The 25,772-nt window shown below is 44.6% G+C and overlaps 1 protein-coding gene across 4 annotated transcripts in view; it reads left to right on the top strand.

Annotated features, from left to right (window-relative positions):
- Positions 1-25,772, top strand: part of MDM2 (MDM2 proto-oncogene) — a 359,362-nt gene that overhangs the window by 214,838 nt on the left and 118,752 nt on the right. For 3 of the 4 annotated variants that reach the window (XM_069629717.1, XM_069629715.1, XM_069629716.1), the window contains 5 exons: positions 2,291-2,372; positions 2,740-2,814; positions 2,914-3,047; positions 5,140-5,189; positions 11,057-11,100. In XM_069629717.1, the coding sequence (XP_069485818.1) occupies positions 2,310-2,372; positions 2,740-2,814; positions 2,914-3,047; positions 5,140-5,189; positions 11,057-11,100 (366 nt within the window). In that variant the 5' untranslated portion in view covers positions 2,291-2,309. Of the gene's footprint in view, positions 1-1,311; positions 2,123-2,290; positions 2,373-2,739; positions 2,815-2,913; positions 3,048-5,139; positions 5,190-11,056; positions 11,101-25,772 lie in introns of those variants that run through there. The other variant, XM_069629714.1, reaches the window with a different exon arrangement.

Genomic DNA, 25,772 nt, shown 5'->3' with positions numbered 1-25,772 from the left:
TACAAAAAAGCATAAAAAAACACTTCTACTTGAGTTTGGGGGTCGAATGGGTCCTTTCAGCTAAGCTTCACATGCCATATAGCCCCAGTGAACATCCCTAAAGTTCGCCTCCAGTTCCGAGTCACAAATTAATGCATTGAGTATGCTAATGAGCTCAAGCGCATGTTTTTTGCTCCAGGACATTATTTTGTATGGGGTCGTGCTATTTTATCCATCTCTTGATCAGCTAAAGACAAACGGCTCGACAGTTGCATTGGCTTCATATCCCTGATAATCTCTTGTATTAATAAATGTACTCTATACATCTAACGCTGAGTATTAAGCATTTTTAATCTAAGGACTGGGTTTGATGGTATGGGTGGATTCGTTTTCTCTGTGCATAGGGGAGACATTGGCAAAGTCAGAATATGTGAACATCAAAGGTTAAGGAACTTGCGCAGGTTAAACTTGGAGAACGCCATTATCCTGAAGTACATTAACGCAGGTTTTCAGTCAGACTTTTCCTTCGTGCTCAACCCTCCTCTTTGACTCGTCTCAAATGAGGGTATATGTGCAGCGGTTTCTTGACGCACCAAACTTATGTGTATAACATGTGGTCCTTTGTAAAACATTTGTAATGATCTTGTCGCCTGCAGGGGCTCTGATTTCGCCCCCATCTCCTGAGTAGTCCAAGGCCTGTTTTAGGAAAATACAGGATTTAACCTTATGATTTAAGGAACACTTCTATTCTAGGAAAGTTTATAGTTATTGTTTTAGACCGGTCTGCATCCTGGATTTTAATTAAATTGTCTGCAGGTTTTCTACCGTGGCATCATACACAGTATGTATGGCTTTAGTGTCATAGGCTCTCCTGTTTCCCTTCTTGCTGAGTCACTTTTTGGCATGATGTCCTGTCTGATGTATTTGTGTGAGCTAACTTCTAATCCCGTTTTCTTGCGGCGTCATTGTTGTAAGAAGCAGCACGTTTACAGTATTTGGCTTAGTCCGGACGTGTAGCTGTAACTTGCCGTCCACCGTGAATTCTCACTTTTTTGTATGAAGGTAGACTTTACTGTTGGCTTTGTCCAAAAGGGGTCCTTCGTAGTGCCAGTACTATGGTGATATTGTCACTTTATGGGTATCCGATAATTGTCGCTGTTCTTGGGTTACTGTGCTCAATTTCTTTTGGATGCAGATTCATCTAGAAATAATGCCTTCAGACTGCCTTGGTTGGTATCTTTGCAATACCCCCACATTGCATACTCCGACTGGCCGGCCTCGACATTGGGGTACCACAATGACTGCAGCTAGTGCAAGGGACCTGGGTATCGTGTTTGCCGAGTTCTAGGGTTATAGGTCTAAGGATCGGAAAAAAAAGAGTCGCATGACAAAAGGGTCGAGGCAATTCGACCGAACAAAGGGATCTATTTTTTGGGCGGGGGGCGGCCTAAACCCCCGTTTTTGGGGTAAAAACACCCTTTTAAAGCTACACTAGATGTACTCGACCCTTTTGCATTCGACCCTTTAACTGGACACTGAGTTTAGTTCTAGGGCATCCTGGTGGCGAAAGGGACTACCACGCTGGTAAAGTGTTGGTGGTCTGTGAGGGGTCATTGGTGCAAAGCTTACAGTGATGGCTGCTAGGGCAGTAAGAACCAAGTTTGGGTAGCACCGGGGCAGTGTTCTCCAGTCTGCAAGGGTACCTTGTCCGGCTGGGATAAAGGGCACGGCCAGCGTTATTATGGGAGTATCTCCGGTATAATCCACAGGCAGAGTTCTAGGCGTTCTAGCATAGCGGTGCTCCTGCGGGTGCTTGGCAGGGTCCTTTCCCCGCCGGGCCGGCTGGCAGTCTGCAGGACCATCCGAGCGTCTGTGCTGTTCTTGCAGCGAGCTCAGGCAGGCTGACAGTGTGATTTGCCCGGCCGTGCACCCCCGCCTTGCTCTGCCCCCTCCAGTCCTGAGTCAGGCTGGCTGGCAATGAGTCACGCCCTCCTCCGATCATGCTCAGACATGTCTGCAGAGCTCCTGCCGGGTCTAGCCCTGACTTGTCTCCCTCTCTGTACTTAAATCGGCGGCTCTTCCTCTTCCCAGCACTCCGACACGCAGCACTTTACCCCCTGCACTGCTCCCTTATTTATTTTAGGTAAAGCTGGGGACACGCAGTGGGCTGCAGATCCTATCTATGGCTGTGCGGGTGCAGATGCCAATGACCACGCTGGCTTCCGTGATCAACAGCCGCTCTTTGCTAGCCTTTTTCTGTTTTTTTCTGTTTATGGTTAAGAAGCCTTATTTTTAACATTTTTTGTTTTAGGCAAAGGTGCAATAGCAACATGTCTTCGGCCACGGGCTCCCTAAGCACTTCTCCTATTCTGGCTTCTGAACAGGCAGCAATGGTAAGGACATGTCTCTTTTTTTTCCGAAGCAATGTGTTCTTTAATCTGAAATTGTATGCATACGTTTTGATAAATTCTGATATTCTGTCTGGTGGTAGTTCAGAGTGCTGTAGTCTGTTTGCTTGGTCGTGTTGTAAGCGCTTACCTCGCAACTGCCCCTTTTTAGGAGGAATATCCCGATTTAAAGTGTAAATGGCAATTTCTTCAAGTGGTGCCCTCTGCCTCGCTTAGCAATTCACTGTGCTCGTGCATTGTAACGGAGAGCTGTACAGCTGTCACTTTGACACACCCCCTCCTCTGTGCTGCTGTGGTGAATGCCAGATGCATCCTGCTTTGTGGTTGATTTGTCTGTACATTTTCTGTGCAGGTTAAGCCCAAACCCTTGCTCTTGAAGCTACTAAAGTTTGCAGGTGCCAAAAAAGACACCTTTACAATGAAGGAGGTAGGTTGCCCTTTGCTGTCCTGTCTCTTGACTTTACTAACTGCAAGCTCTCCATTGTACTTTTCTGTCAAGCGTTGACACGTTGCGCTTGTATTTCAGGTTATTTTCTATCTTGGCCAGTACATTATGGCCAAACAGTTGTACGATGAGAGGCAGCAACATATTGTCCACTGCTCTAACGACCCGCTGGGAGAACTTTTTGGAGTACAGAACTTTTCTGTAAAAGAACCTAGGTAAATGACGGACGTGTGGGGACAATTCTGGGATGACATGTACGCCTGAGTTCCGTATTTACTAGTGTCTCTTGTATTTTTGTCTGACTAACTTAAGCCCCCATGTCAGTTCGATCCCAGGTTGGGCAGCTTTATGATGTTACAGCAAAGCACATTAACTTAATGCAGTGATCCTGGATGAAGGCTTTGATTAGGCACTGGCCTTCTGGCCCACAATTCATCTTTTGAATTTTTTTTTTTATGGCAAACACAGTAATTTATCTGCTTCCTCGAGCCCAGGATACGTTGCTGGGGAGCTGGGTGCCTTTTTTTTCTTTCTTCCCTCCTTCCACGTGATTTGTGTTCATTTTTTCAATGATCCCATGAAGAGATCTCAACGCCCACTTTTCTTTCAAGCACATACAATAGGATCTGGGCATGCATCTAATGACATCTTTGGAACCATTTCATTAAGTACTTTGGTTATATTCGTTTGTTTACTTTTACAAGCAGTAACAAAACCGCCCTGCAGTCTGTTAAGTAATCACAATTTGACACCTCTAGCACTTCACTGGACCAGAGACAAATGTGGCCCATTGATTAAGTATTCCTGTATGTACAGCCATATTTGGTCAGAATTTAAAGTGCTACCATAGGAACTATTTTATTTTTACACATTTGGGCGAAACATATTCTTTAATGGTGACCTTACTGTTATTGACGTGCAAACTGGCATTTCTTGCCAAATGACACCAGTCTCGCCCTGGAAACACAAGGATGCTGTTAATCCACGTCTCTTTCTCCTCCCAGCACGGATTGAATGTTAACTTTATATTGTGATGTATGTTTTAAATCTACAACCGTGTCCCCTTGTTTGCTGACAAATGTACGTTTTTCAAACGTTTTGTGTCAATTTGGTGCTTGTCAGCAATGCTAGATTCAGTAATACCTCGAGCCTCAGCAATTATTGGTTACAATGCTTTTATACTGAACCAAATCACACTACAGTAGTTTCCAGGGCGCATTTATCTGTTCTTTTGAAATGTTGATTAATGTATTTTTTGGTTTTATTTTTTACTATGCCCATTTGAGAATAGCCTGTCAATGTGGTTTTAAACGCATTCCTTTCCCGGCGCTGAGAGCCTAGTTCCTGCTTGGTTCATGTTTCTTACAGTGACATGTATTCAGGTCAGCACATCGGAAGAGACGGAGCATTCTATGAATTCTGGGAGGGGGGGGGGGGGAGTCCGTTCAACTTAAATCACATTTTAAAATTCGAGCTTCCCGTTCAATTGTTTTAATCCAAAATGAGGACCATTGTACTTGGATAACTTTATAGGGGGAATGGTTCCGTTTTCTTTCTTGAAAGTATCTCTTAAATATTTACACCCATTGTGTTTTATTTTGCAATTCATATTTAATGTTTATAGACTGTAACCACTTGCCTAAGAAACGATTTCAAATGTAATATTGATTTCTGATTTATTTGCAATTCGTGAATTGACTCTCTTGTTTGGTCATGACTTGAGGTGCTTAATGACTTTGCATGGTTTCGGGGAGCTTTTAAAAATGTGATTTTTACCCATGAGTATATATTTGCATTTTTCACTTTCAATTCTGCCAGATGAGTTGGTGCACTACAAACATGCACATGCGTTTTTTTTAATTTTTTTAACACACCTGCTACTGCAGCGCCATTTGTTGAGAACTAAACTTGAATTGTGGCTTCGTGACGCTGTTTGGTGCATTGCTGTACGGTTCTCGGAATCTAGTTGACCGTGTCTGACATGGGTATATAATAAGGCCACAGTGCCGCTATGTATACCTTGCAAAGTTATTTCTTTTTTTTTTATTAGAAAATGACGTTAAGACGGCAGATGTGTAGATGCAAGCCTTAAGTCACTTGATTTTGAGTAATAATTCCCCTTCTCGTGAAGGCAGTTTTATCTCCTGGGGAAAGGCATTTGTAGAGCGGCAACGCATTGGAATGGATCTTTGAAATGTCGCTGTCCGTCAAAAGGAACCCATCTCAGTGTATTAAATTCACTGTGGCGGGGTTTGTAAATCTACAATCCTAACACCCATGCTAATTTAACATTTCTTTACCCTTCAGGAGGTTGTATGCAATGATTTCCAAAAACTTAATAACAGTCAGTCAACAAGGTAAGCGTTTCCAGTGAAGACGTCCCTGTTGCTGTCTTCTTGGTTATTTTTGATTTTTGATGTTTTCTGTCTACGTAGAGGATGAAGATTGACAACCAAAGTCTGCTTGTTGTTTTGATGATAGACACCTGGGAAAGAATGAAGGCTGCATTTGTTTCATAGTAGGTGATGGGCAGTGTTTTTCTTGTGTTGATTCCCATACAAGGTGATATCCGTGAGTGTGCAGGTAGAGTAGCGGATGTATTGGTTTCATGGTCTTGGTATGATGCTGATTATCTGGTGTCGTCGCTTGTGAATATTCACTGAACACCCATGTGTATGCACGCAGTGTGTAGAGGCTGTATGGTTTATAGCCTCTGTATGATGAGGGATTATCTGGCATGCTGCTTGTTGTAGTGAATATACGTGGAAACACCAATGTGTATGATAGCAGCGTGTCACGGGTGTATTCGTTTCATAGCCTGGTATGATGTGAGCGTATCTGGCTCTCTGCTTGTTGTGAATATTCAGTGAAGCACCCTTGTGTATGCAGGCAGTGTGTGCAGGTGCTGTATTTGTTTCATTGCCTGGTATGATGTAGAACGATCAGGCATTCTACTTGCTGTACTGTAATATACTCGAACACCCTTGTGTAAGCTGACCGCATGTAGAGGGTGTATTTGTTTAATACTTATTGGGTGATGCAAGATTATCTGGTACTCCACTTGTGATGAAACCCCATTGTGTATGCAGTCAGCGTGTAGAAGGGTGCATTTGTTTCATAGATTTGGTGTGATGCAGGGTTATCTGGCATTCTGCTTGTGGTGAAAACGCCCTTGTGTATGGAAGTAGCGTCCAAAGGGTGTGGCTGTTAAATAATTACTGGGTGATGCAAGATTATGTGGTACTTTGCTTCTTGTGATGACTATACATTGAAACACCCTAGTGTCTGCAGGCTGTAGAGGCTATCCAACGGTGATGCGAGATTGTCTGGCGACCAGGTCTGCTTGATGTGGTCATTCAGAGTGATGCCTGTAAGCATGCAGACTATGGAGATATTTGTAATATGTGACCGGAACTCTGTTCTGTGAAATGAAACCTGTTTTTGATCCTCCATATAGAGTTGTAATTTCCATTTATCCACATCATGCATTTTTATGGTTGTAACTATACCAGCATGTTTATAGGCAGTAAATGGTGTTCTGGTAGACTGTTGTAAAATAGGTATTGTTCCCAGTGTAATTTGCTTCTTCACCCTATAATACAAAGTGCAAAATGTGCACTCTCCATTAGCCATTGGCTAGTGACATTTGGCACTTGGCAAGTAAGAAATTGCGTACTTGAATGTATGTATATAATTGAGGTGACAAGTTACTTTTTAATGGTTGGCTAGTTGCTTTACAGCTTGAAATGTTGCCCCCTGCTTTAATCTACCCCGATTAGTTGGGGGTGGGAGGGGTGTTAATATTAATCTGCCCTTTTGCTCCTAAAATAGATTGTAAAGGACGCCTATAAAGGTTTTGTGCCATTTTGGTTACGCGCGGGAATCCTAGTTCTGAGCCAGAAGGAATTTTTTGCCATAAATGGTGCATACTCCGTTGCCCGTCAGAAGCCACAGTGGTCTTTTGAGTGTTAATGTCCGTTCTAAGTGGACATGAGGCAGACCGTAAACCTATTATTCGAGGGTGGATCAAAGACTTATTTTTAGTATTGACTGTTTGGTGGCGCTGAAGTGCTGCTTATAAGCTCCCACTACAGTCCTGGGAAGTGATGGTAGCAGAGAGAATGCCACACAGCCTGTGGGTGTTGCTTGATTATTCACCCACCCATTGACTGCCCATGTCCGTGCTACTTCCCTATTGCCATCCCTCCCACTTCCTGCCACGCCTACTACACATACCTATGGGATCACTTTGAGCTAGCTCTTGGCTTTCCGAGCATCAATAAAAATCTCTTAACCAAGTGTGCCTTTAGACACTTGATTTTATAAGCAATGTGTGTTTCCTTGCACTGGCCTCCTGGTAATAACACGCATTGACAGTCAACGGTTCTGTCTCTTGTATAGGCACGGCCATAACATGCCCAGATACTAGTACCATTTGCCAGCTGTTGGCATGTTATGGCTAGGTAGCACCATTATGACAGTGCCTGGTAAAATGCAGATGCCACACCTACACAAAAGACAAAACTGATGTCTTTACTAATCCTTGTTTTAAAGTCCTGTTTTGAAGCAGCCATTTAACACAAAGGCAAACATTGCATTTATACTCGTAATGTTTTTTATGCTGTAGCACACTAATGAAGGGCCGTGTAAAAATAAATACAATTTCATGTATTCCTTTGTTCCAAATCCAACCTTTTTTTTAATTAAAAAAAATAATTAAAGGTGTGTTTTAGTCCATGTTCGCATCCCTTTGGGCAAGGATACCAAATTCTTTTTTTTTTTTAGTGAAAATTTTAACTTTTAAGGGTAATAAACTAGTTCAGGGGATATTGCTTTGGTCCTTTTAAATCGAGGGGCATCAGAACAGCTCCTTAGTAGTGTTCCAAAACTTCCCCCAAGCACTGATTTCTTTTTATTTGAAAATCACCTGGTCGTTTTTGCTGCTGTTAATCAGAACAGCAATGCAGGGGGTGTGGAATATTTTCAAAGATCCCTGTTCAAGGGGCAAGGTGTTGGGCAAATCTTCTGCTGCAGACAAACCTACTGGCATAAATGTATTAAATATGGATGCAACATGCTATTTTAATGTCAAACTGTATACATGAAACTAATAACACAGCATGTTCAGCTGCAACTGAAACTTTCTTTATCGAAGTGTGTAGCTTTATACTTCGAAATGGAGAAAGTAGAGTGCTCCATGGGCAAAATAAATGTATGACTTGGATAGCGCAATAAGTACTTAAGCTATGAGGAGGAAAAAAATATTTTTTCCCGAAAAATCACATCGCCAGCCCAACTTTCTAGCACATCCACGCAATTGTCTGTATTTGGAGGACATTGGGTGGTTTCGTTTGTGCTTCATTGTGGTCGGTGTGGGAGGAGTGAAAAAGATGCATTACACTCTGTAGTACTGAGACTGTGGTATTCTGGTCTTGCAGCTAAAGAGTCCTCCTCTCTGGGTCTTGCAATCCATTCTTAGTCAGCCCAGCAGTATTCCTCTCCTCTCTGTCTTTCAAACTGGTCTTCCACTCGGTCTTACAGCCAGCCCAGCAATCTTCTCTAACAGCACAACTCGACACCACTGTATCACAAAGCTCCCTTCCACTTTCTCTTGGTATCTGGCCCTTATGCAGTGCTAGAACTGACCATCTTCTTGCAGATTGGCCAGAATTGTCACATGCACGCTTTGGGCATGCTACATAGCTGGGATGCTTCATGGTACTAGGCTCATGGGGATGGAGTGGTTTTAAATTGGGGAAATCGCCATCTTGAAGTCTACATCAGTCTGTGTTTGTTGCTGTTTTGGAAGAAGTTGCTGGTTTGTTAGCTTGGTTTCCTCCATTATCGTCCTGATCCAAATTCTGTAAGTGTGTTTTGCTAGTCCAGTCTGTTTCCCTCGATTTGGAAAGTGGGATTAGTGTAGATGTAGTCTTTTTCATGGTTTGGCCTGTCTGGCCAGGGACACTTTCCAGCCTTCTTCCTGGCCTGTGACCAGACTACGCCTTCTGTATAGCCCAGGGAAATTATGGAACATGTAGGTAGTTCTAGTTTCTTTATGCTAAAGGGAATGATCTGTGACCCGGGACATGTTTTTGCTGCCAACAACTTCTGTTGTGGAACTGGGGGGATACCATATCTGGTCAATGTGGTCACTTAACCGCACATACCCAAGCTGGCAATTCCATTCTCCAACCGCAATGGAACTAACACACAGTTACGGGAGCTGTGCAGCTGCGTCACCATCACACACTTGGTAGCCATAGTGTTGCCAGGTACACAAGTATTTTTTAATATACTTTATCTACTGTCTACTTGCCCAGGGGACAATGTTTATGAAATCTTCCTGTCCCTGACAACAAAGAACTTGTCCTGGGGAGTGGGGTTATCGGAATTCCACCCCCCTGCCACGGCATTCTTGTTTGGGTCTAGGTAAATGTCACTTCAGGTCTTTGCCAGAGTACTCTAGCATGAGCTATACAGAAGGGTTTTTTTTTTATTTTGTTGGCTAAAATAATATGCATCAGTGCTTGGATGTTATCTGGTACTACACAGTATAATTTCAAGTTGCCATCTATTAGCTAGGCATAAGGCACTCGCTTCCTGGCTTGAATGCCTGTTGCCCACATACACTGCACACCTTTTCTTACTTGCCAAGAGTAACTTATTTCTCGCTAGTGTGTATTTTGAGGTCTTGTGGTAGGTTTTGAGCTGGTCTTAATTTTTTGGCTGTGTAAAAGCATTGGCCACAACTGCTCAAAACCTACCCTAATTCATACCAATACCCATTCAGCATGCGTATTAGTTTCTTTACCATCAGTTTTGCACCTTCTGAATGTGTGCCTCAGGGACATATGCTTCTGTAGCATTGCAGTTCTGACTATACAAAAAGCACGCCTTGCGAGAATGATCGAATGGTTGTACTTTATTTTTTTGGTTGTTTTTTTGCTGCTATTGACTTTGTAATTGTTAAAGGTAAGACTTTTTCTTTTTTTTGGGGCCTACAGAAGAGGGTATACTTCAAAAAAGAAAAAGCATACCCTCTACAAAGCCGCACATACTAGCTTTGTCAATGCTTGTTTCATCAGAGTGCAGGGTGGTGGTCAATGTCAAGAGAATATTCTTGTGCACTGCATGACTATCTTCCCACACTGTTAACATTTGGATACATCTGGATCTTGGATCGGCTAATAAGCTGGCTTAGATGCCCACTTAAACAAACTCAAACAAAAAAAATAAGAAACCGTATTTCAACTTGACTGGTTTGTTATTCTCAACAATGAGTGCCCTTGTATTATTCTCTTGTTAGTGTAATGCCCTATTTTGTTTAATTTTGTTTTTCACAGTAGCACCAGCTTTTATAAGTAGAGTGTGAGCTTGCCCTTTTTTGTGTTTTTGGTTTTGTACTTGGATCCCCGTTTAATTTTCCGCTTTTTCTGGGTGGCTGTTGAAGCTTCGCCCGCGACTAGCCCCGCTCCTTATTGCCGCAGCATTTTTATTTCTGTTGAGATTTCTTGAATGTTGGCGTCCTTGGCTGTTGATTCCCTTTAGAAGTCCCCTGCCTCGTTTGCACTGTGGGCAGCTGTCCCTATAATTATGAAAAATGTGACCACTGCTGAATGATGGTATCGGGACAACGAAACCATGATCAAATCGAAATCCGCTGTTAGTGCATCAGTCGTTAGTTTGGTTCAGTCTGTAAAGGAAGTGTCGCCACAAATATTTCGCGGGTTTAAACAGCTGTGGAGTTAAATCTTCTCCTGATCACTAAAATGGTCTGACCTTGGGCACCACCCTTACAAATGAAAAGGGTACTTAAAACGATCTCCTCGGTACTTTTACATATTAATTACTTCAAATAGTGCAACTTTTTTATTGCTACCTAATTACATTGGATTTAGTATTTGTTCGTTGTTGGTCTCATATGGAACACATAGCCTTGATGCGACTTGGTGCTCAAGCATAGACAACCGACTAGGCGAATATTATGCCTCATTGCCATGCAATGGACCATCCACAGGAAAAAACCTCTAGTCAAATCTGGAATCCGTTACATCTCCTGTAGGATTACTCATCCCGAGAAGTCTGGACCAAATGCGCACACAAAACGGATGCAAGCATGCAGTTTTCAATTATCCATCGTATATTTGATGTGTGTGTTTGCATGTTGATCTGCAATCCTCGTGTTTGAAATGTGGTAAAGTCGAATGTTGCTCCTCTCTTTCAGAATCTGTTGAGGTTGGCTCCTCTGCAAAGGACACTGTTTTAAAGGTGAGCATGCAGGGAACCTTGCCTTTCAGTGTTAAGTTGGTAATGCCTTTGACTGTGTCTCCAACTGATTAGTTGGCCGTTATTAAAGCCTTTTCACATAATTTGTTTACTTTTGATGTTTCATGGCAATTATTTGATTTTCTAGATGCCACTTGATTCTTCATGGTTCCCCCCCCTTTTGATCATAAAAATCAAATGTCCATTCCACTGTCTGGATGGGTCAATCCACATGTCCATAACGCTTGCCTTCCAGGATGCCACCCCACTCGCCCCCTCATGCCTCGAACCATCACAAAGACTTACACAGGTGATGTAAAGAAGCGTAGGTAGGAAGCAGTAGTTAACCTATTTTTGTCCTGTGCCTGTAACTCCACTAAGAATCCTGTCGTTCAAATGCAATGGGCATCAGGCAGGAGTTCATGCCAAATAAATTGCAGGTCTCATTGGGAACCCGCTAGTGTAAGTTGAAAACCTGTGTGTTTCTGAAGCTGGATTAACAGGCAGTAAGAATGTTAAAAGGCCAGGGTGTCCCTCACGCCTAAATAGTATGTGATGTGCGAACTAAGGCAGGGCAAACTCGAGCTGAAACGAGACCCAGGAGATTAAAGGTATCAAAGTGTAAACTTCAGCAAGCTGTGCCAGTTGAGACATTGGAGAATAAGACCTAGTAGGACCGCCTCTGTCTTTATTTACCTTATTGTTCCCTCCCCTTTGCCCTGTGGGCGCATTGAAACACAATTCCTTGATGTATAAGCACCTTACAAATGCACAATAAAATAAACAGCTGTTGACAAGAGCAAGACATTCAGTAACTGTCAGACGATAAAACCGTTTGGCATCTGGGTGGGAGCAGGGACAGAATAGATCTTCAGAAGTAAAAGCAGGCACACGGATAACTTGGTAACAATGAGACACTCATTGAAGAGCTGTTCTTCCAGGAAAACTTTGTGATCACTCGATGGGTGACAGAGGACCTAAGACATTGATGGGGACTGAAGTCCAGTGCTGGGCAAGCAGCTGGTGTTACACAAGAGAGGTTTAGCGTGGACTCAAAAGAAGGTGCCACTTGACCATCTTGCCCCTCGAGCCATATGGCATCTCAGGCCCTGTATGTGACATTAATAGCTCCGCTCACCGATGGTGCTGTGATTGCCTTTGATTAGAAGAGTGGGCTTAATCATGCCATCCGCGTAGTAAACATGGAGTGGCAGCGAAGTAGGTCTGACTGGTTGGTTAGGACATGGTGTTGGAGCCACCTTGGACTTGTGGGCCTCCTGTCTATATTTAAAAGTGTACTCGTTTGGTTCAGGAGAAAATGTGTTTAGCAAACGATTAAAGGCAATATTGGGACACAAGCTGGAGTTACATTTTAACTAGGTAAATCGCAACTTCCTAGTTCTGGTGATTCCTCAGTTCAAATAATGGTATCCACTGAAGAATGACAGATGTATTTTACATGCTCACAAATGCTTTATGCCATGTTTGGGATTATTAATTCTAGAGGAATGATTTGACTTACTATTTTGGGAAATCAGTCTGCATATTGAGCTGTCTGGTCACCTAGCTACTTTTTGAAACCTTTGTTATGTTGTGTAATTGCATAGTGCCTCCATACAAAAGTAATGGCGTTGAAGCACTTTAGGAAACATGGCCCTACTATGGTCTTAAAAAGTCGAGCGAGTGGTGCATTGCAATGCATACAGCAGATGTTTTAGTCAGTGAAAAGAAAACTGATGTCTAGTGTAGATATGTTAAAGGTATTTATATTGCGCACCGTCATCGACAGAGCTGGTCCCCAGGGGCTCTAGCGGATCTGTAAACAAGAATTGCCGGGGTTGGGTTAGTCGGGAGAAGAGGGAGTAGGGGAGAGAGAGAAGTGGTGTGCTGTTGGCGGCTTCAGCTCGCTATACCCTGCGCTGTGCTTTAGTGTAAGTATTGGACCGGGGCGAGACCACGTGTGCAGTTGGTGTTGTGTATGTGTGTGTTTGTTGTTGATGCAGTGTGGTGAAGTGCGTGCAGTTTGCTGGGCGAGAGTAGGTTGTGTGAATTTTCTGGTGAGTTAGGTATGCAGAGATTTGAAGGTGGGGTTACTGGGGTGAGAATCCTGGTTGTGCCACATCTTGTTCGCTTTCAATTATATTACTAGCTGTGGGATTAGTTGCTGCTATCTTTTCTTGACAGTCTGACTGTTGCAGGTTTTAGCGCAGCACACTCCCTGTTATATTCCAATGAACTAAGTATAATGTGATTGGTGTCTATTCTCCTCCTTCGTTATCAGAACAGGGGTTGGGTGGCCCCTTTTCCCTACTATCTATGTGAATTGGTCTGCTGGAATGTCGGGTGTGGTATGGGCCAGGATGCTATGAATGAGTCTTCAAAGTGCTTCCATCTCGGTCTGTCAATGTATTCAGTCTTCAGTGTCCTCTTGTAGTTCTCTCTCTGTCGTGTGGTATGTCATGGAGTGCGTTCCTTAGATTCTGTTTTATTTGATTGCTTATTGTGACCCGGGATCGGTATCTTAGTTGTTTTAGCGGGGTGTGTGTTCTTATGGCTGGTCTTCTAGTTACGCAGTAAAGAGCCAGGATTTGAGCAGTTTCCTGAATAGCAGGTGGTTTCTTGTGTTCCGTATAGACTTTGCTAAGTCATTCAGTGCCGGCTGAGAAAAAGAGGATCCTCCGAGTTTTCTTCTGTTGTAGGGTTTCGTTTCCAGGCGAATGTTGTTGCTTGATCTGAGCGTTCTTGTTCGCTGATGTCGGCGTAATTTGTCCCTCAGGAATTCTGCGTCTTGGTTGTGTATTGCTCTTTGCGTGATGCACATTGAATTTTATTCATTGTTTTATTGGTAGCCAATGTAGTATTTTTAGTGCCGGTGTGATGTGTTCTCCACGGGGTAGTTCGAAAAGGGGTCTGGCTGTCGCATTTTGTATGCGTTGGAGGTTTTTTTTTTTTTTTTTAGAAGTCGTTCAGGCATAGGCTATTGGCATACTCTATTCTGGACATGACGAGAGCGATGATCGGGGTTTTGTTGGCGAATGACGGGAATGGTAGGATCCTTTTTTGCTGCTTGCAGGAGGAAGAAGCATTCCTTGAGTAGAGCGTTTACTTTCGACTCTAGAGTGAGACTGTGTCCATCAAGACCCCCGAGGTTTTTCACAATCGACGATGGCACTGGGGTCGTACCAAGTTCTCCTGGCAAAGGGATGTAGTTGTCTCCTCTGTTTTTTGCGTCGATCATTATCTCTGTTTTGCCTGGGTTAATTTTGAGGTGGTTATAGTTCATCCAGTTGTATACATCGAGATGGCAGGTCTCTAGTGTTTTTCTTCTTGGGTGTCTTGTATTTTGAAGATTTGTGTGTCGTTGGCATAGTTGTAGCAGGTTAGGCCGTGTCTTTTGTTGATTTTGATTAATAGAGATGGGTAGATGTTGAATAAAAGCTGGGAGAAAGATGATCCTTGTTGTACTCCGCATGTGGAGTCTCTTGGCTTGGACTTGAAAGGTTTCATCTATACGGTTTCCGTTCTGTTAGGAAGGATTTGATATAGTAGGGGGGGTGTCTGTTAATCCCAGTCGTTCTAATCTCATTATGAGGATGTCGTGGTCGACTGTCGAATGCTGCGGATAGGTCTAGAAGTATCAGGGCAGTACTGTTTGAGTCTGTTTGCTTTTAGGTCGTCCCATATTGAGAGGACCGCTGATTCCGTTCCTCTCATTGGTCTGAAGCTGACTTGTGCCTGATCTAGTAGGCAGTGCTCTTCTATGAATTCTTGGGTTGTTTTGTATATGTACGTTTCTAGCAGTTTGTGTAAGGGATGTTGGAGATGGGTCTTTAGTTGGATAGGTCCTCTACGTTTCCTGCTGTATCTTTGAGTACCGGCCTGATGTATGCTGATTTGAAGGCACGTGGTACTTTACCTGCTATCGAAAGGTTGAGATTCCTATGGTATTCCATTGGAGTTCCATGTTTAAGAATTGATTTGTATATGTCCGTAGGGCAGGGGTCTTCGGGAGAGCCTGATTTTGTTGCTTTGACTTTGACCAGTTTGACAAGTCTCCACTGCTATTTCGGGGAAGCTTCGTAGTTTGTTCGGATGTTCCTCGTGAGGGTAGGTGGGGTATGTAGTGTCATTGCGTGCTATGCTTTTTATGGTTTGTTGCATGGTAATGACTTTGATTTTGAAGTAGTCTCCTAGGTCATTGCATAGTTTAATCGATGGAATTGGTGTGTTGCATCCCAGTGGGTTTTTTATTTCGTGTTTCCTCTTCGTTTTTTGGATTTCCTTTTTGTATGAGCGGATCTGTTGCAGAAATTTCAGTTTATTTGCAGTAGTTTTCGGTTTTTCCTTTTTCATGGCGCTGAGTAGTGGGGTGAACCATTTTGCCTTTGTTCTTTTACGTGAGGGAATAAAAGGTTTTTCTTTGGCGATATCATCTAGGGTTGTTGCGATCCAGGTGTTGAGTAATGTTACCTTTTTGTCCAGGTCAGCTTCTTCCATGATTGTTGCTTGTGGTTTGAGTTCCAGGAGTCCAGTTAGGTTGGAATTTTTGATGGTTCTCCAGTTTCTTTTCATGAAGATCGGTGGTTTGGCTTGTTGGTTGTTGGGGCGGTTATTGTGATTATGAATGGAATGTGTTCGCTCCAGAGTATTTGAATTGAGGGTGCCGTGGTAATGAGTTCTTTATTGGCGATTGCATTACGTGTATGCCCTGCCGAGTGTGTTGCTCCTTTGACTAGTTGTAGATTCATTGCTGCTGGTTGGGCGGTTAAAGATTTTTTGTGTGGTTGAGGTTTCTTCTTCGAACCAAATGTTGAAGTCTCTGAGGATGATCAGATTGTGATTGATGGCTAGGATGGTGATTGCTTCCGTGAAGGCATCTACGAAGGTTGCATCGTGGGTTGGTGGTCTGTATATCAGTATGAATGTCAGGTTTGTTTTGGGGTTTACTGATAGGCGCAGTATTAAGAATTTGCATTTATTGTATGGTTAATGGCTATTCCAGTTTGATGGCCAGATGTTCCTCGTGGATGAGGCACTTTAGGAAACATGGCCCTACAGAAATCCCGCCCCCCCACCCCACCCACCCCTGCTACCTCCCCTTTTGGTGGGCGTTCGGCTGTTGGGTGGTTTAGGACTCAAGGTAAGTAACGATAGATCTCAGGGTATAGGCAGGATGTTTGGGCTTGGTTTCAACAGCGTAGATGATCAATAGTGGCACGCAGTGCTTACCGCTTCAGTTGGGGCCCGGACTGCCCAGGAGGTCGTTTTTCAAGCTGTCTCAGGTGGTAGTTTGAATAGCTGGTTTTGGGATCTCTTGGTAGCTGGAGGTTTTATGGAGTAATAATACAGTGCCCAGATCTGAGGTGACTGGGCAGCGGGGGAGGTCTGGCATCAGGTAGTGGGGTAGGGTATGGATGTCTCGGTTAGGTATGATCGAAATCCTGGAGATTGACATACTTTAGCGGTCAAAACGTGGTCAGAGTGGATCTTTCCGGGTGTGAATTGGGTTAATCTCAAGCTCCATTATTTGGGTACCTTTAGTGTGCAATGCACGCTAGCAGCTACACTGTCATAGTAGTATGTAGCAGGTCAGCAGTTACAATAACATCACAGTGTATGGAAGGTAAGCAGTTATAGTGTGGAGCAGTGCAGCAATTGCAATACTATCAGGTGTGAAACGGGCCCGCAGTTACTGCACTACCATGGTGTGGACTCTTCTGGTTGTTAATCAAGTTGTTCTCAACGAGTTGAGTGCAAGACTAAGCATAGCCAGACTTGAAGTTCTGTATAGTGGGAGAGATTCCCACGCCCAACAGGAGTGGGATAGAGGCCTACGCCCAACAATTTGGTACAATACCAAACACAGCTACAGTTGACTCAATCGAGTACAGTACTAAACACAGCTGGATTTGAGAGACAATTGAATAAATCAGTACGATCCTAAAGCACAACTGGAATTTGAGGCTCCTGCACAGTGGGAGAGGGGCCCAACGGAACAATTGAGTGTAGTGCTAAACACAGCTAGATTTGAGACGCAGTTGAACAATTGGGTTCAATCCCAAACACAGCTAGATTTAACAGTGTGGGAGAGAGTGAGGCTGCGGAAAATAATCAGTGTTTTAGATGTTTGATAAGCGGCCAGGCTCCTGGGGTAGAGTAATTGCTCTACCTCCCACCCATGCCGCTCCTACTGTACTGGTCCTAGTAGTTGCTGGTTGATGGCTGGCCACTGGCTTCCCCTGCTGACACCTGCAGCCAACATCTGGAGCCGCCTCTGTGGGAGCCGCCCTTTGCTTTGGGCCCTTAGCCGCAGGGGGCTGCACAAGCAGACGGCTGCCCTGGAGAAGTCACTTATGACTTTGGTGGAGAACCAATCAAATAACGGGCAGTGGCCAGGTTAGGGAGGCGGAAGGAAGCAGGAAGGCACTCGGAAGATGCGGGGGAGGGGGTGGGCTGGAGAAGCTTTTTATGAACACAGTATGTGCCAAAATGGAAATGAGGGGCACACCACTCCTGCCTGGGGTATTCAATAAGGCGCTGAGCAGCTACAACACGGGGTGCTAGACCCAATCAACGGGCAGTGGGCAGGTTAGGGAGGTGGGAGAAAGCAGGAAGGCACTCTGGGAAGATGCGGGCACGGTGGGGGCTGGATAAGCTTTTTATAAACAAAATATGACCCAAAATGGAGATAATGGGCGCACCACTCACCTGCATGGTGTATTGAAATGGCTGATATGGGAGGCTGAAGTGCGGATAGGGAGGAGGTGGCAGTGGTGTCAGCGGATGCAACACCAATGCTATTGGAGTTTCTGTATTGCCCAAGGGATAGTCTTAAAAAATCCTAAATATGTGGACTTTTGAAAAACTGTCCTAACAGTAAAAAAAAATGTGTGCTGTGAATCTGTGTTTTGATTGAGGTGGCTAGAGTCTGTTTATGGCCGGGTACTAGCTTGCAACTTTACATTTTTTTACCCCTGGCTGGGACTGCCCTAGGTTTGGTTATCTTTACAGAAGAGGGATCATGATTTGATTAGTGTCTTACATTGGGTGGCGACCATGTAACGGTGGGAGCATATACCATGATCTGGGAATGTTGAGAAGAGTACATGATGCAGAGTTGAGGACTTTATTGGGAGGAGCCTAAAAGTCAAGGGGTAGACCAAAAAGTATGATAATGCCTTAGGTGTGGGCTGGTTTTCCTAAGTTTAGGTTGAGTCTTGCTTTGGCAGTGATCAACTGGAAGAGTTCAAGGTCATTGTCAAACAGATTTCCATGGTGGTGAACTTTCAGGACAGTTTTTCTGAAGTCCAACTAAGGGCTTAGTAAAATCATTCAACTGAGCCAGTACATGGTAGCATAGACAGAGAGCCAAGCTTATCTTAAGAGGGAGAGAGGGCTGTAGAATCAGTACAAAGAAATTGTACACATCTGGTCCAAATAAACACTGAACTAAGTATTATAAAAATCAATTGTTTATTTGAATACAAGTGGACCCAGGAATTATCACAGATCATATAAACGCATTATAAAAACACACTATGCTTTAAAGTACACAGACCAAAGCATAGACCGTATTCCCAAAACGAACAGTGTTTCTAGATAAGTCGGACCTTATTAAACCCATTTAGTATAGGAAATGCCTATTCATGGGGAGTTAAACCAATAGTTAGTTTTTGATTACTTTTAGTAATACAAGTGTAGGGGACCCTGTCAGTTATGCAGTGACACTCAGAAATGAAATCACATAATCAACCAACCCTGTTACCGGGATAATTATCTGAATAGTGGAACAAGGAACAGTATATAGCCATAACTACTTTGAGGATAATCGTTATTCTAGGTGAGTAAAACCTTTTGGGGTAATATACAATTACAGTTTGCTTTTCAGCTCAGTGGAAAAGTCTAAGATGAGCAAGAACTCTTTACGCTAATTTAGGATGCACTAGGCAGTCCAAAGTCAGCTACAGTCAGATAAAACCCAATGTTGTAATATGCTATTGCAGTTGCTTTTCAGGTCAGTGGGGCACAGACTGAGGTAAGCAATAACTCTTAACTTATTATAGGATGGCACACAGCGAACTCAAGGTAAGTAAACCTATATACTTTTGAAAGGAGCTATCAGCAACTTAAAGGTAGGTTTACACCGAAGATTGTTTTAGCATCTGTATTAAACTGACCAGAGAAAGCAAAACCCAATGTCAAACTTTATGACTCTGTTATTCTTTGTAGGTAAAACCTAAATCTTAATCTAAACTGGCTGTACAGCAAGTTGAGGGTAGCAAAACCCAGTTGAAAAACTGATACACCTATTCTCTGAAAGGAATAGTTGGTGAAGCCAACAGCATTAGTCTTGGGAAAGAGGCACAACCAATTCACAGGAGTAAATTAACCTTATATATACTTTTCAGAATGACACACACCACACATTCAAGGTAAGAACTTTTGTAACTGTGCCCTCCCCGAGGTAGTTCTAACCAACTCATTAGTCTTGGGAAAGAGGCACAACCAATTCACAGGAGTAAATTAACCTTATATATACTTTTCAGAATGACACACACCACACATTCAAGGTAAGAACTTTTGTAACTGTGCCCTCCCCGAGGTAATTCTAACCAACTCTTTCACAAGTAAGTACTTTTCAACAATACTTGTTCTTTTCAAGACCACATCCTTTACTTATCCAGTCCTTCCCTGTTCTGTTGCATGAGTTCACTCGGGGGTGTAGGGGGGAGAAAGGGGGACCCTAGTGGTCTAGGAGCCAGCTGTAGGCAGGGTGAGATGGGTTCCTTTTGCAGGCAAAAGTCAGAGTTACTGTAGAAGACTGTTCTGACAGGTAATGTCACGACCCACACTCTGAAGACCCCCTGGCCAACCTATGGGCCAGGGAGAGTCTTGATTCCAGTCCCCACTAAACCCAAGAAATTGCAGCCTAGGCCTTCTTGGGGCCAGTCCTGGCTGGCGCCTTTGGCACCAAGCTCATGTTTGAATATGGACTTGTGCTTGGGAACTACTTTTCATTAATGCCAGTCATGCAGAGGCATCCTCATAACCTGGCTCCTTGAAACCAGGCTTGCAGTGTAGTGTTTTTGGGTGTGGTACGATGGGGTATTTACCTGGACTTCTTTCTTGAAGCTATTTAAACCACACCCGAATAGACTGACACGCTTCGCGTTAGTTTGTATTTCTGCAACGTAACGCTCACCGTGTTGAGCTTCAGCCACGAACCTCAGAAGAACAGCACCTGCAAAGGAAAGGAGAAGACATTGTGAGAAAAGGCAGCAGCTTACCTGAACTTCATCGCCAGCGGTCCGCAGCTCTCCCGACCATCCTGGAACCAGTGCTCCTTCGGATCGACGGACCTGTAAAAGAGAAGAAACAAGGCATTGGACATTGTACAATTAACGAACTGTGGCGAAAGGCTTAGCCAGCCGCTCCCAATCAGCATCACTACGGAAATTCCATACTCCGGCCGAGTACCGCGACCCGTGGTGAGGAAAAGATAACAGGTTAGCAAAGGCAAGGCACCTTAAGCGCAGTGGATAGCGCCTACTTGCCGCATCAAGGCGCTCCAAAGATGCCCATACTTACCGGCGAAACACAGATTCCGCCTTGCCACATATTGGACTTCTGTGTACCTAGGAAGAAAAAGACATTGTTAAAAGGCATGCAAGAACAGCAATATTCACAGCAATAAGACCTACCTGAAGGACTCAAGACGGGCCGAGATCAGTGAAGCAACTCGATCGCCATTGCCCACCAAGCACAACGTGGACCTGCCAAGACAGCAGGACGGAGAACCCGCCAACATCTAAAACAAGGTGAGAAGTCCAGAAGGATCGCAGACCTACAGGGAGGTGGGAGGCTGTTTACCCCGGTTGCCCAGTCCTGAACATATCTTACCTGTCTTCCAGGCAGAACTCTTCCGCCGGTCGCATCTGGGCATCGCAAGGAGGGACATCTGAACCCCAACTGCTGGGTGGCGCCCCCGTGGAACCAGGTGAGCGTAACAGGTAAGTATTTCACTTTAAAGTTAGTTAGGGTTCAGGGACTTCAAAGAAGACACCCTAGGAGGATTCCAGCAGCTGGCCTTGGTGAATTGGACGAGTGGCCTCCCAATCGCAGAAAACACCCCAAAAGCTTTACAGAAATTACAAAGGCTCAAGGTAAGTAAATACCCCAGCCAACGCAGTACCTCAGCACGGAAGAAGAGTTGCAGCAAGAAGACTTGAGCAACTGCAGCCAAAAACCCAGTCGATGGATTAATTTGTCAAGAACACTGAAGACAGGACTTTGGAAGGGCTTCTGAAGCAGGAATCACAGGAGAAGGCTCCACGCAAGAGTTAACTCGCTGCTGGATATTGCTCTGTGGATTTGGTGCCCTTTTCAGGAGCACAGAAGATGACTGAATATCGCTGGTCGGATTCTAGTTACTTGCAAGGCCCAGCACTCTAATGACGGGACTTTTCGACTCCCCACGTCTCTGGAGGTCCAGCAGGATGCCCACAAAGTTTCAGCAAGATTCGGAAGACCAATCACTACACGATGGCCCGAGGTCCCATGGTATTTGGGTATTGCTTCCCTGCAAGGTGGCAGCACGACGTGGGATGCTCAAAATGCAGGTGGTCTTGAGTATAGTGGATCTCTCCAGGCTCTGGGTTGTCATTTTCAGAGTCCCCAGGTCATTTGGAAGGATGGTTAACAACAGGCTCTCCAGTCGCTGGAAATCGCTATGGCTGTCGTTCATCTTCCTCTTCGGTTTCAGCTCCAGTGGTCGACTTGTCAGGTTGGGAGTGTTTTTTTAAATAAAAAAAATCAGGTACTACAGCACAACCACAGGGGCGATCTGGCTGTCCAATCGGGATTGCCAGCCCCCCACTGGCAGTTGTTCCCCTTCAAGCAAGGTGGAAGAGAAAGGGCTGCAGAGGTTTGGACTCTTCCCTCGCGTCCTTCCTTTTGAGACACTCCAGAGCCTTGGCAGGGAATCCCCACTGGATTCCCGCCAAAGCCAAACCAGCCACTGAGGTTGTTCAGAGGAGAGACCTCAAACAGCAAGCTCACAAGAAATGGTGAAAAGGGGATCCCACCATTTTAGAAATTGTGGCCCTTCTGTGCATTGCCACGGCTGAATTAACAGCCTGCAAGTAATAAATATCGAAAGTCATGAAGGTAAAACCACTGCCACCAGCTATTTATGTAAAACTCGCAATTGTAACATAGGCCCGGATTCACAGAGCGTTTTCCAATGGGGTTTTGCCATTATAAAATGCTTCAGTGAATTAAGCCCAACATTTTATCAGGTAATTAAGAAAGGGTATATATTGTATCCCCACAGCACTCTACATAAGGTGGGGTGTGCTGGTTCACTATATAAAATGTGAAGGGGATGAAAATTCCTCTTGACTACTTGGGAACTGGAGTTCACCTAAGTACATCAAAGAGAAGTTAACAGGGGAGCCCAAAGGGGCCAACCCAGCCTAAACCCAAAAGTTGTAGGAAACTAGAACTTCAACCATACACTATGGTGAGACATAAAAAGGTCACCCATAAAAAAAAAAAAAAACTAAGACTAGGTGAGAGGGGAAAACATTCCCCTTCACCTAGGCACAAGGTAAAATAGATATGTAGTCAAAGCAAAACGTTCTGGGGTTGACACAGATAAGGAAGGTTTATCATTGATGTGAAAATCTTACCCAACATGAACCATGGGTGAGCGGATTAGGGCAAGTGTTTGGCAAGTGTGGCTGGTCTTGGGAGAAGAAAGAATAGTTTAATCTTTGAGGAGATGACTATGGGGCAATGTAGAGCCAGCCAGTGGTGGGTAGTGATTAGGTAGTTGGTTATACTGAAGATGCAACTGAGTGGAAGGACCAGATCTAGTTTCAGCAAAAAAACCTGCTGGTTAAATCCGAAGTTTGCAGAGGAGGCAGTTTATAGGATGAATAGAAGTGGGTCTCCAACTAATTCTTGAGGATACCGACTGGAGCTGTGTCGATGAGGTGTTGCTAGAGTCCCATGACATTGAGTAGGAGCTTTTTTGAAACAGAAGGCACCCATAAAGTGCAGTGTGTACAGTGTCATTGAAGTCAAAGAGCTTGAAGGAGAGAGGGATGATCCAAAGTGTTGAATGCAGTGCAAAGGTCTATAAGGATGAGAATGGAGGAGAGGTGAGTGATGGGTAATGGTAATGGAATTGGTGTTGTGGGTTAGGGTAGTTTCAGTGGAGTGTTTGTGCTTGAATCCAGATGGGAGGGGGTCAGCAAGTGAATACACCTTTTGGAATTAGAGGGTAATCAGTCTGCACTTTATTTCTTGCTGGTGCAAAACAGCAGAAGCCCTGTAACTGTGGTTGCACAAACTCTTACATCTTTAAACTATTGATATACTTCTGGTTTTGTTGACACTACTCCAGTCTATTATCCTTGCAATACCAGTACTTAATCACTTAAGACCAAGGATGGAGGCCTTTCCATTTTGGGAAGCTTGCTGTATTGGCTCCTTCTTTCTCCATACCAGTTTTGACCCAGTCCGCGGCAAGTTGCAGGGTTCAAAATTGCTGGGATCTATTTAGCTCATGGTAATGGCCTAGGAGCCTGGTTGACTTGACACAAACAGCTGCCAGAAACTGCTTTTGGCTTCCCGAGCTAGTGCCATGCAAACATATCGATGTGACTTTAAATCTGTGTGTTTGGTAATGTGTACAAATGAGAATTAAGGCACATCTAAAAGACATTTAAAGCACAATTGGTTATAGTTTGCCTCTTTTATCGTAGCTGCATTTGGTGAACCCTCTATCTACTGGTTCCTCAGAAGTCGCGTCTGTTCACTGAGCAATGTAAAAATAGCAAAATCCTGCGCTCTGCATTTTTTTTAATAAACATATTTTATTGGATATTTCAACACTTACATATAACATATCAATAGTTTACCCCTCCCGCCCCCCATCCCGGGTTGATTCCTTAGGTTGGTTCTTGTCCATGACTCCATGCTTCACCTTCAGTAGTATATTGCTTATAATGTTCCCAATAATGCCCCTGTGCTCCTTCCGCTTTTCCCCCAATAAGCCTCAGGTTTCACGTTCTTCCCATTTTGCCCAAATTTTAATAGATTTGGCAGGGCACCCCTGTGCCGTGTATATTCGGTGTTCTTTCATCGCGCAGATGTCCATTTCATTGACCCATTGGTCGATTGTTGGGCATTCCGTGGCCCCCCATTTCTGTGCCATGTCCCTCTTTATCAGGCCCATTGCCGTGGAGAGAAAGACACCCTCCCATTTGTTCGACGTTCTCATCCGGAGCGCCTAGTAGCATTATTGCGGGTTCTAGTGCTATTATCCGGCCCAGAGTCCTTGTGAGTATTTGTGAGCATTGTGTCCAGAAATCCCTGCCTTTAGGGCATTCCCAGAGGAGATGAAAAAAAGTGCCCTCCTCCCCACGGCATCTCGGACAGTTGGGATCTGTTGCCCTTCCCCAACCGAAAAGGGCCACCCGGGGGTAGTAAACCCTGTGAAGTATCTTGAGCTGTACCAGTTTTGTTCTGGAGTCTATTGCGATCTCACGAGGGTGCATGAGGACCTGTATCCAGTCCTCGGGGTCAATATTCCCAACAACCCGCTCCCATCTAGTTTTGAGGTTGGTCAACTCCGGCGTGGCGAATGCATTGATGGCTTTATACAGTATAGTCGTTACTTTGGTTGGGATATGTTGTGTGAGCAAGTTACGTTCCAAGGGTGTATAATCTGGTGCATCAGCAAGTTATTGCATGTGACCCCTGAGAGCGTGTGTTAGTTGTGTATAGTGATACTGTTCCGTTGTCGGAAGTCCAAATTTCTGTTGGAGCGTTGGCGCCATTCGCTATAACATCCCCAACTGTTGTTATCCCGGCCCTCACCCACCGGGTCCATATGGTCAGCTTTTTGACCTCTGCCAGCATATGATTACCCCATAGTGATTGTTCTCCCAGCCTATGTGCCTAGGGGCCTGCCTCCAGACGGTCGTGATATGGGATGTAGTGGTTTGTGCGGGAGGTCTGGATAGGTTCTGGTACAGAATTCGAATTGGTGGAATGTCCTGGGCATTAGGTGATTCCGCTCCGATATGTGGAAGCTCTGGGTCCCCATGAAGGAGGTCGTTGACTATATTTAATTGACTGGCCCAGTAGTAGGACCTGAGATGTGGGACTCCCAATCCCCCCTCCCAGACAGAGCGCTGCAACGTGGCAAGTGCTATCCGAGGCTGCCCCCCTTCCATATCAGTTTCCTCAAGAGGCCCTCTATCCTAGTGAATTCAGAGTTTGGTATGGCTAATGGGGCGTTCTGCAAGATGTAGAGGAAGCACGGAAGAGCCATCATCTTAAAGAGGGCCGCTCTCCCCATGAGTGTTCGTGGCAGGAGCATCCAGTGCTGTACGTCCCCGGCAAAGCGGTCAACCAGCGGATGTAGGTTATGCAGCACATAGTTTGACAGCGTCCCTGTGACCCATATACCCAGGTAACGAAAACCTTCCCTCTCCACTCGATATGTGGCGCCCCTGGGTATTGCTGGATCGTCGCCTTTAACTGGGAAGAGGACTGATTTTCCCCCAGTTTACCCTGAGGCCACTGAAAGTCCCGTAGGTCGTCAGCATTCGGGCTATGATGGGGCATGCTTGGTCCGGGTTACTTAGTTATAACAGTAAATC

Source organism: Ambystoma mexicanum, chromosome 12 (genome assembly GCF_040938575.1).
Source record: "Ambystoma mexicanum isolate Mex_15411 chromosome 12, UKY_AmexF1_1, whole genome shotgun sequence".
In the NCBI taxonomy this organism is placed as follows: Eukaryota; Metazoa; Chordata; class Amphibia; order Caudata; family Ambystomatidae; genus Ambystoma; species Ambystoma mexicanum.
This window is presented reverse-complemented; position numbering and strand designations above follow the sequence as displayed.